General features: G+C 40.9%; 1 protein-coding gene across 2 annotated transcripts in view; it reads right to left on the bottom strand.

The window, feature by feature from the left end:
• KIAA0319L (KIAA0319 like) overlaps window positions 1-12,090 on the bottom strand; it is a 97,109-nt gene that overhangs the window by 59,633 nt on the left and 25,386 nt on the right. For both annotated transcript variants that reach the window (XM_005204932.5, XM_002686480.6), the window contains exon 3: window positions 334-845. In XM_005204932.5, coding sequence (XP_005204989.1) covers window positions 334-845 — 512 coding nt within the window. The remainder of the gene's footprint in view (window positions 1-333; window positions 846-12,090) is intronic.

Raw genomic sequence — 12,090 nt, 5'->3', positions numbered from 1 at the left:
AATCTGGCAGAAAACACTGCAGAATCTCTAGTGGAGACTAACACCCACACAAACGCACTTACCTGTAGCCAAGAACCAGCTTAGACAAGATAATGAGCAGCTTTCTGCTTTAACCAAAACAATGGTCAGACCTGCATGGAGTGCACATCTCTAAGACCAAATTACCCTTGAACATGTGAGCAGCCCCTACTAAGATGACACTAAGCAGCTGTGTACATACACTCCTCAGCCTATGAGCGCTGCCCACAAGCACAGCTTCAAAGCTCATGTGTGCCAAATGCAAAAGCAGATTAAACTAGTTCTCTAGTCACTCCTTATTCATGATATGCTTACCTCTGCAGAGCCAGTGCTGTTTAGATCACCTAGTTCATTCGTTTTAGAAGGCTGTGTCACTGCAGCTACTTCTTCACTGGGATTCTCTCTCTTCCGAAGCTTCCTGATTAAGCTCCACTGGTCACTCGATAAAGTGGGTCTGAGTGGAGTTTGGGGTGGGCTCTCCCTCCTCCAAGATGCCCTGCTCCAATCTAACCCCAAAATATGTGGTACATCATCTTCAGGCAGAAAGTCCAAATCATCTTCAATTTGGAATTTTTTGAAAAACACCAGCATTGAGCTGGAAGAGTCTGTCCTAAAAGCCTGGCAGCTCTGGGGCCTGCTGCAGTCTGCCTGGAGGCACATCCCCTCTAACCACCAAAAGGCATGACAGGCAGAGTCCTGGCAGCAGGCAGCCCAGCACGACTGGAGAGAGGGGGTTCCTTCTAGAAGCCGGAGGTGATTTTCTCCCCTGGATCTCAGGCCAACACCAAACTGTGTCTTTACCCGCTGGCACCTGCTCTCCTTGGCATCTAAAAACAAAAATGGAAACATTTTAAAATGAAATAAAAACAGAGACTCCAGCTCTGTAAAGAGTCCTGAATACCAACACTGGAGGCTATTTTGAAGACTGGTTTTTAAGAGGGTGGGAAAGCTGTCTGATAAGTGGAAAAGAAGACACAAAAGAGAAAGGTTTTTTGGCTCAGGATATTTTCGCTGGTAGAAGTACTGCTCCACGCTCACCGCTGGCTCCCCTCCTCAGTAAGTCCTTGCATGTAGACCTTTTACACAGAACTCCAGTTCATGAGACAAAAAAACAACAGAGCTCTTCTGGTGACAGTGTGCTGAAGGACGGGGCAGGGTCCCACTCACCCCCAAGGCCTTTCTCTGGGACAGTATGAAGATTATGGGTCCAGAAGAGAAGGAAGTGGAAGAAGATGGAGTACTCTGCCTCCACTGAACTGGCAGCAACACAGACTGAGTCCTCTTGACCTCTTGCAGGCTGCAGGTTCATCTGTTTTCTAATCAGCAGGTGGTCACAGTCAGGTGGCTTTGCACCTCACAGCATTAATCAGAGCAGTAGTAAAGTTTACCAAAAATTTTATTCTGCTAGATGAACTTCCTAATGAGAAGCTATGTCGTAATAAGAAATAAAGGAATAAAAGTACTACAGTGACCTACTATGGTTAACCTAGATAACATGGTCCAAAATTCTGGCTAATGTTGCTAATGGATAAACTTTTGAGCCACTGAATTTTTTCAGGCATGGTACCAGTTTTCCTGAAATATTACCTCATTTCTGTTTTCTTAGATAAAGTTAAAGCATGTTCTAAATTAAAGTTTTTACACAGAGTTCATTTTAAGGTCTTATATAGGTGTCTATAACCAACTATGGTCAGGGTAATGTGTGTGTTAGTCACTCAGTCGTGTTCAACTCTTTGCAATCCCATCGACTATAGCCCACCAAGCTTCTTTGTCCATGGAATTTTCCAGGCAAGAATACTAGAGTGGGTAGCCGTGCACTTCTCCAGGGGACTTCCCAACACAGGGATCGAACCTCGGTCTCCTGTACTGGAGTACTCCTCGAGTACTCCTGCAGTACTCAAATCTGGTAAAGGCAGGTTCTTTACCACCTGAGCCACCTCTAAGAAGTCAGGATTATACAGGGCCAGAACCAGGTGAGGCAAGGGAGATGCCTTGGGCACAAGTGTTAAGGAAGTGCTTAGTCTTAAGAGTCATGTAAGTGCTGCTGCTGCTGCTACTGCTGCTAAGTCACTTCAGTCGTGTCCGACTCTGTGCAACCCCATAGACAGCAGCCCACTAGGCTCCTCTGTCCCTGGGATTCTCCAGGCAAGAACACTGGAGTGGGCTGCCATTTCCTTCTCCAATGCATGAAAGTGAAAAGTGAAAGTGAAGTCGCTGAGTCATGCCCGACTCTTAGCGACCCCATGGACTGCAGCCTACCAGGCTCCTCCGTTCATGGGATTTTCCAGGCAAGAGTACTGGAGTGGGGTGCCATTGCCTTCTCCGTCATGTAAGGGCAGGGTTGGCTTATCCCACCTTGAGACCGAGTGTCTCCTTAAATTTCATACCCTAGGTACCTCTTTCTTCACCCTAGTCCCAGGCTGGGGTTATAACATAAAATGTAGAACTACATATAGAAAATGTGTAGTAGAATCAAACCACTGAAGCGATATACAGTCATGTCTGCAGGCACACATAACTGAAAAAGGGCTATGACAGGCTAAAGCAACAACTGGATAATCCACCAAAGCGAAAGGAAACACTTACTAAATGTGGATACTAGTCAACTGAAAGACAAGAGAAAAACAGGAAGGCTGTAGATTAGATTATGGAGTCAATCACTATGGAAGCCAATCTACCACGGTGCTTTAAAAAAAAAAAAAAACACAGGCACCAACCTAACATCAGACAAAGCAACTTAGAGGCCAGAAAAAATAGAACTTCCTGAAGAAAAGATGAATAAATAGAAACTATTTTAAAAATGAAGCTACCAAGAGCTATAGAAACGCCCCTCATTTCTTCATCCACCTTCTCACACAATAACCAATGGTATGACTCAGTATCAGCTGAGTGCACAGTTTATTGAAATCAGTAAATTGTTACATCAACAACTACTGTCAGTTACTTTTAGATCAACTTTCCATCATTCCTCTCACAAAAAGTCTCTCTTATTTAATACAGTGAAAAGATCCACAAAAATGAACATAACTTGCGCTTTTCTATAAGCCAGTATTTTTTTTAACATACCGTGACCTCCACTTCTGTCCTTGAAGGAGAAACTGCCATTGAATTTGCTTTCCCATTGTTGAGAAACTAGAAAACTAGACAAAAAAATATACATAAAACAATTGGTTTTGGGCACTAAACAACAATGTGGTCCGGGACTGTGACCCCAGAGAGAAAGGAGATAAACAAGGGTGAGCCCTATGGTCACTTTGGCTTTCTGTTTACAGACCAGGCACGCGGCTGACTGTGAGACAGGGGAGAACCTAAGCAGAGCACGGTGGTCTTGCTCAGTTGAGGAAACAAGAGTTCAAGGTGACTGTGGTAGCTAGAAACTACCAGAAAGAAGAAGCTACACGGAGAAAGAGCTCCAGACATCTGGATAGTGGTTCCCCTTGGTGTAATACTAATTTATACCAAGTGTAGGTTGAAACCATGGAAGTTTAGAAAGCATTTTGAACTGAATGAAACTGAAAACACAACATACTAAAATGTGTGGGATACAGTTAAAGCAATGTTTAGAGGGACATTTATAGCTTTACATGCTTATTTTAGAAAAGAAGGAAAGTCTAAAATCAATGATCTAGAAAGACACATATGGAGAATGCATTGTGATGATAGAAGCAGAGACTGAAATGATATAGCTGCATGCCAAGACAAGTCAAGGACTGATAGTGACCACCAAAAGCTAGGAGGAGTTAAAGGAGGATTCTACCCAAAGATTCAGAAGGAACCAACCCAGCCAACACCTTGATTTAGGACTTCTAACCTCCAGAACTATTAGCCTAAGCACAACTTTCTCCCCTTGCTTGGAAGAGTGCTTCAGAAGCCAGATGGCTCCAAGACCAACAAGGGCCTAGATCCAGGGGCCACTGACATTTGGAGATGTGGTTGTGGCCTTTACTTAGATTGAATGAAGATACCCAGATGCTATTCGATGAACATGGACAGGGATATATGATGCTGGAAAACTACAAGAATCTGTTGTTATGGGGCTTCTCTGTTTCAAGTCAAAATTAATAGCCCAACTGGAGCTAGGGGTAAAGCCCTGGATGGAAGTATGAGAAGCTCCACCAGGTCCCTGTGCAGTACAAGAATACTGGTTTGACACAAAGATGTCAGACCTAAAGCAAAATAAATACTTCTGAAGGGTCCACTCTGAAAGGGCAAACAAAAGCGTCACAATCGATATAGGTTTGAAGTAGAAGCACAGAAGTTCCACAGAGAAAGAGTACTATTAATGTAGGAAAGTCTTCAAATATAAATTCTCCTTTATTAAACACCAGAGATATTATACTGACAGAAAAATCTCATAAACATAAAGAATGTGTGATAGACATTATGAGCAGTTCATTTCTTTTAATCATCATAAAATTCACATAAGAAAACAACCTTATAGATGTACTAAATGTGGGAAATTCTTAAAGATGTACTCAACATTATTAATCATTAGGGAATTCATTATAGAGAGAAACCCTATAAACGCAATGAATGTGGAAAAGCTTCAGAAAGAACTCTATTCTTTTAAGTCATCAGAGAATTCAGACCAGTCATAAACCCTTACTAATGTAGACTGTGAGAAAGTCTATGCTCAGAAGGACTGAGCATCATGACAGAATACACTGTGGAGAAAGACCTTTTATATGTAATGAAGGTGGTAAAGTTTTCAGGGATAACTTAACTGTATTGGAACATAAGAAAATCCATACTGAAGAGAAACCATACTGGTATAATCAATGTGGAAAAGTCTTTATGAAGAACTCAACTCTTATTAATCATCAAAGAATGCATAAAAGAGAGAAACCCCATCACTGTAGTAAATGTGGAAAATCTTTCAGATATACAACCTTTGCTGGACATCAGAAGACTCACAGTGAAAATAAACCTTATTGATGTAATGACTGTGGAAAATGCCATAGGATGAGCTCAATTCTTATTGGACATCAGAGAAACAATCCCAGAGAAACAAAATTAATGTGGAAAGACGTTTCCCCCAAAGTTCAGCCCTTAAACAACATAAGAATATTTATAACAAAGAAAGAGTCATGAAATGTAGTTAATGTGGTAAATCACATGGAAGTCGTTTATTCCTTCTGAGCATTAAGAGAAGACATTCAATAAATTATACATTTAACAAAAATATTCTGTGTACTTCTATCCTGGAGAATTTCCCACTTGTATTTCAGTGTAGTTTGTACTGGTGAAATATTTGAAGAACCTAAACATCTATCAATATAGAAATAGTTACTGCAGAATACTAAACAGCAAGTGAAAAGAATTAGGTCGAGTTCCATATGTAGCTGAAGAAATATCCCCATGATACCTCGTTAAGTTAAAATAGCAAGTTGCAGAAAACTTATATGTTATGGTCTTATATTCTTCAGAATGAAGCTTTTTTGTTTGTAGATAAATGCATTCAAAAAGATCTGGAAAAGTAAAGGCCAAACTTTAACAGGGAGAAAAATAATGATCTTATGCTTTCATCATAAAAGACAGAAGAAAAAAAAAAAAAGAGTAAATTATATCCAAAATAAGCAGAGAAAGAAAAAGATAAAGAGTAACCAATGAAACAGAAAACAAACAAAAAAAATAGATATAAATCAATGAAACACAAATCTAGTTGTCTGAAAGGACAATAAAACTGGTAAAGCTCTAGTGTGACTGATGACAGAAAAAAAAAAAAGAGAAGTCACAAATTGACAACATCAGGAATGAAAGAAGGGTTATCATTACTGATTCATTAAACGAGTGGCGCCAACTATGGTCCAAGGGCCAACTCTAGCTGCTGCCTATTATTGTAAATAAACCTTCACTGGAACATAGTCACTCACACTCATTTATTTATGTATTATCTATGGCTGCTTTTGTTCTAATGGCAGAGTTAAGCAGCTGCAACAGAGTTATCTCAATATTAGTAAAGCCTAAAGTATTTACTATTTGGCCCTTTAAGAAAGTTTGCCAACCCCAGGTGTATGAGAATACACTTTTTTTGAAGTACTATTTATTACTAAAAGTGAAGTAAAAGTGAAGTTGCTCAGTCGTGTCCGACTCTTTGCGAACCCGTGGACTATTATAGCCCACCAGGCTCCTCCATCCATGGGATTCTCCAGGCAAGAGTACTGGAGTGGGATGCTATTTCCTTCTCCAATTTATTACTGAGTAGAGCCTAAATCTGGATGTTAACTAATAGGAAACCGATAAATTTCAAATGACTCTGATTTTTAGAGAGATACAAATTATTTCTGTCTGGTATAAAAGGTTTAACTAAAAAAGCACACTTACTTCCCATCTAGCTATTATCCTTACCTCCTTATTCCTTCATCTCTTCAACAATCTGTTTTTTTAGTTTAGTTTTTTTTTTTTTTTTTTCTTTTGCCACATTGCACAGCATACGGGATCTTAGTTCCCTGACTAGGGATTGAACCCACACCCACTGTGGTGGAAGCTCAGAGTCTTAACCACTGGACCACGAGGGAAGTCCTCAACAAATATTATTGAGCATCCATTTCATGCTAGGCATTTCTTTGATGGAGCTTATAATTTAGATGGGGGAGACAGTGATTAAATAGACATAATAAAAAATGCAGAACGGCAAACTAATATAAGTGCTATGAAGGAAAGAAAGGCAGTTTTTACAGAATAAAGGTAGCTAACTTTAGAGCTTACTGATCAGAAATATTATCAAATATGTGATATGATATCAAAATAGTCACTGTATGATGTCTGGAATGAAAAACACTGGAAATAACTTACACATCCCTCAACAGAGAACTGGTTAAGTAAACTGAGGAAGATTTATGCAGTTGCTGGGAAAAGGCCACTCTCTATAGTCATAATATGAAATGATATCCAGGAAACATTAAAACATTATGTAGAGAAAGAAAGGTGTAGAGCAGTGTGTATAGTATGCCACAATCTGTGTGTGGGGGGGAAAAAAAGTCTATATTGTGTATATATATATATACACACATATATATGCATAGACTATTTTTGGAAGAATATTCAAGAAACTGGCATGGTGGCTTTTAGGAGGGGAAATTAGGTACCTGAGAAACTTGTTTGTTCACTAAATATGGTTATATACCTTTAGAATTTATGCAATGTATATGTATTATATTTGGAAAAATAAAATTTAAAAATCGTAAATAAAATTTTCAATGGCTGCACTCCCTCTGAATGAACCAAAATCCTTAACATAACCTAAAAAGATCTCATATGATCTGAACCCTGCCTACCTTTTAGCCCACCTTGCATCATGCTCTCCCTCTCCTTCATCATGTTCCACAACCAGCCTTCATCCACTCCTCAAATGGACCACACTCCCTCTCCTAACGTGGCTTTGTACATGCTGCCACCTCTCTTCAGACTTTTCTTGCCTCCTTTCTTTAACCAGTTAACTCCTCATATGAGGACGCAGTTCAACCATCATTTCCTCAGAGACACGCCCACGCAAGACAAGTCTCTCTAGTACATCCTTTGGACCCCATAGCCTCTTTGCCTCAAAGCAATTATAAAACTTATAAAGTTATATGTATTTGTATCTTCATCTGTTCAATGTCTTTCCCCCACAACTTCTCTGTAAGCTCCAGAATAAGAGGACCATGTCTGGCTTCTTCCCACCACCACTCCACCCGCCACCACTGTATCTCCAATTCTAGCATAGGACTCAGAAAATTACTTTGTAGGTGGAAAAACTGTGAAAAATTCTTAAAGAGATGGGAATACCAGACCACCTTACCTGCCTCCTGAGAAACCTGTATGCAGGTCAGGAAGCAACAGTTAGAACCGGACATGGAACAACAGACTGGCTCCAAATTGGGAAAGGAGTGTTTCAAGGCTGTATATTGTCACCCTGTTTATTTAACTTACAAGCAGAGTACATCATGCAAAATGCTGGGCTGGATGAATCACAAACTAGAATTAAGATTGCCGGGAGAAACAGCAATAACCTCAGATACGCAGACGACATCACCCTTATGGCAGAAAGCAAAGAGGAATTAAAGAGCCTCTTGATGAAGGTGAAAGAGTGAAAAAGCTGGCTTAAAGCTCAGCATTCAAAAAACTAAGATCATGGCATCTGGTCTCATCATTTTATGGCATACAGATGGGGAAACAATGGAAACAGTGAAAGATTTTATGTTGCTGGGCTCCAAAATCACTGGGGACAGTGACTGCAGCCATGAAATTAAAAGACGCTTGTTTCTTGAAGAAAAGCTATGACAACTTTGCTGCTGCTGCTAAGTTGCTTCAGTCGTATCCGACTGCATGATCCCATAGATGGCAGCCCACCAGTCTCCCCCGTCCCTGGGATTCTCCAGGCAAGAACACTGGAGTGGGTTGCCATTTCCTTCTCCAATGCATGAAAGTGAAAAGTGAAAGTGAAGGCGCTCAGTCATGTCCGACTCTTCGCAACCCCATGGACTGCAGCCTACCAGCCTCCTCCGTCCATGGGATTTTCCAGGCAAGAGTACTGGAGTGGGGTTCCATCACCTTCTCCGATGACAACCCTAGATAGCATATTAAAAAGCAGACATTACTTTGCCTCCAAAGGTCCATATAGTCAAAGCTATGGTTTTTCCAGTAGTCTTGTACAGATGTGAGAGCTGGACAATAAAAAAGGCTGAGTGCCAAAGAACTGATGCTTTCAAACTGTGGTGTTGGAGAAGACTCTTAAGACTTCCTTGGACTGCAAGGAGATCAAACCAGTCAATCCTAAAGGAAATCAACCCTGAATATTCACTGGATGGACTGATGCTGAAGCTGAAAGAAGCTGCAATACTTTGGCCACGTGATGCAAAGAGCCCACTCAATGGAAAAGACCATGAAGCTAGGAAAGATTGAGGGCAGGAGGAGAAGGGAACCAGAGAGGACAAGATGGTTGGAAGGCATCACCAACTCAATGGACATGAGTTTGAGCAAGCTCTGGGAGATGGTGAAGGACAGCGAAGCCTGGCGCAGTGCAGTCCATGGGGTCGCAAAGAGTTGGACACAACTCAGCAACTGAACAGCAACAACAACAGGTGATCAAAAAACCCTTTTTGAATGAATGCATGAACAAATGCATGTATGCATGAAGGAAATACTGAAATAATGAACAAACAAATGAACTGTCAAGTGGCCCGGTTAAGAAACCAGGTAGTCAGGTACTAAGAGGGTCATACTGAATACATCCAGGCCAATGGCAAGACTCTGAAAAGAGATGAGGCCCATATGCCACAGTAAATGAAAGAGGGTGAATGACAGGTGGTTCAGATGAGTAATGATTCGGGGTAAGAAGTGTTATAAATCTCAAAGAGAAGAAGCTTTTACACCAAAGTGGAGGAGTAATGTTCAAGAAGTGACAGTGAGGAGTCAGCTCCACCTCCAAACTCCGAGGTACATGGGATATGGGAGAATAAGCAACCACTGCCTGCAGGGTAGAGGGAGAAATATGTATTTCTCCAAGAGAAAGCCAGATCTCAGAACATGCTCTCTATCTGATGTCCTGACTAACAAGCTAGAGTATAGAGAGGGTTTGGTAACTCAGTGGTTTCTTGTCACAGTTAAAAAGTTAGGAAGGGAGGGGTGGTTAAGCACCAGTGAGTTGAAAAGCATGAATTTATGTGGGAATGTCAAGTCAGATTCACACAAATCATAATAGTTAAGGCACTTAATAGTGAGAAAAAAAGAAGATGGAAAAATACGATAAGAAACTGATGATGCTGACAGGACGGCTGCCTATCCGTCCTTAGGACACAATAGTGCAAGCCTGGAGGCGAGTAACAGAGGGCGTCTTACCAATGGAAGGGGGGAGACAGAAACGCATTGAGACTGCAGGGACATGGTCAAGAGGATTTATGGAGGTTACAAGGTCGAAGAGAAGGCCGCAAAAATTCTAATTCCCTGGTTGTCACTCATAGCTCTGGTTAAATTGAGATCTTAAAAGAGGAGGAGATAAAAGCAGGGGGTAAGGGGGATACAAAACTGGTTTGTCCTACAAAGGCCTTCTTTTGCTTCCATGGCTTCCCAAAGAATGTCACAGAAGCTATATAACGCTATCTGGTAGTATAAAAGTGAAATGTTTCATAATCCAAACACTCCCCCTGCTTTGTGAGGTGACTGGAAGCCTCAGTTAGAGATCTCATCCACTATCCTGGGCTGGAGAGGACATGTCCAATGAGGGATGAGCAACCTGGTACAGGTTCATAGAGGATGTTCCAGACTCTCCCTACTTCACTTACACCCCTTGATTTCTGTACTCTTAAAAGTATTACTGAAACTTGGTAATGGGTAAGGTCTCTGATTCTTGTGAGTCTTACCTGACAAACTGATCCCCTGTATTAGCTCAAAGGAATAGAACCTGGGAGGGACCAGATGGTCAGAAGCACTTACATCTTCAATGGTGACCAAGAGGAACTGCCAAGAGGTGAGGTCTGAGGGAAGTGAGCTGGCTGCAGTGTTGCTCAAACAATTAATCCCAATAGCTCCCAGAAAGAAGAGGAGGTACTCTGATCTGTTAGTTCATATGTTCATTTAGTGGGAATTTGAGGGTCTTTTTTTTTTTTTATTAAATGTTATTCAACCTTGCTCTATTATGGGCTCAGTAACAAACATGAAGGATGGAGAATAATTCTTTTCCACTCATTCAGTGGATCATAATTCTTCCTCTTAGATGGTTAAAAGATGGTTAATCATCTTACACGGTTAAAAGGCAAGGGTTCTAGTTTCAGCTCTAGATTCATCATTTATTAATTTTCATTAACCTCTGAAAAGTAACTTAACCTCTCCGAGATTTAATTTTCATTGTTACTCTTGAGATAAAGGATTCATCAGGGGAGGAAGCGGGAAAGCATTGGTAGCGTCAATATTGGATTCTAGAAGTAACTTGGATAAAAGGTAAGATGAAAATAAACTCCAAATTTAGATCAGTTCCTCTCCTGCCCACGCCGCCATAGCCTGGCTCTGCTCCCAGGGCCTAAACAAAAGTAATATTAAATCCTCACAGAAAGGGGCTTACAGTTGGTAGAACCTTAGACTGAAAACCCTTTGGGAAAGTCTAGAACTCACTGTTGGTAGGAGTACATAGAAAGCCTACCCAAGGTGAAAACAGAGCCATGACTTTATTCTTTCTAAGGTTATGACAAAGTAGAGACTGCAGAATTACCCGGAGGGTCCCCAAAAGAGGCAGCTCTGGAACTAACAATGCTTACTTAACATTACCACCTCTCAAAAGACAGAATTCTAATCAATCTGGCAGAAAATCTAGACCAGGTTTCATAACTCCAAGCCAGCAGAGTAGAAAAGTCTACAGAATATAAGAATTATTGCCAGAAGGAAATTCATCAAATACTTTTAGAAAGCTGTGAACAACTCTGGAAATATTTAGAGACAGTGTTGTTGCCTCTGGCATTCTTAAGTCTCAGGTAACGGGCTTGACTTCTCCAGCTAACATGGAAACTGCTGGCTGGCAACCAAAAAGGGAAGTAGAGACAGAACACTGACATCTTAGGAACCATACTGTTAAGGTCATTTGGAAGTTCATACTTTAACCAAATTCACTAAATAGTATCCCAATGGAAGGGCTGAGATGGTAGGAATGGGAGTCAAGAGAATGCCCCACTGGTTTTATTTGAGGAAAAAAAAAAAGAGCAGCTGATAAATTCTCCTGGGAACTAAGGGGGCTACCTTTGTGGCTCAGCTGGTAAAGAATTCGCCTGCAATGCGAGAGATGTGGGTTTGATTCCTGGGTTGGGAAGATCCTCTGGAGAAGGGAAAGACTATCCACTCCAGTACTCTAGCCTGGAGAATTCCATGGACTGTATAGTCGTCCACGGGGTTGCAAAGAGATGGAATTAAGGGGTGGGGGGGAATTAAGGGGGAATCAAGTTTCTGTGGAAAACTATACATAATTAGCATATTTTATAGATAAAATTTGCACTTACTTTTAACATTCATTGAAACTAAAATTCTTTTCTTGAAATCGCACAATTTTATAATATGGTCAAGAATCCATGCAATGCTTTCCTTTTGTAACTATACCTACAATGAACT

This window comes from Bos taurus, chromosome 3 (genome assembly GCF_002263795.3).
Source record: "Bos taurus isolate L1 Dominette 01449 registration number 42190680 breed Hereford chromosome 3, ARS-UCD2.0, whole genome shotgun sequence".
Lineage (NCBI taxonomy): Eukaryota > Metazoa > Chordata > Mammalia > Artiodactyla > Bovidae > Bos > Bos taurus.
The sequence above is the reverse complement of the archived record's forward strand: the minus strand, read 5'-3'. Positions and strand labels throughout refer to the sequence as shown.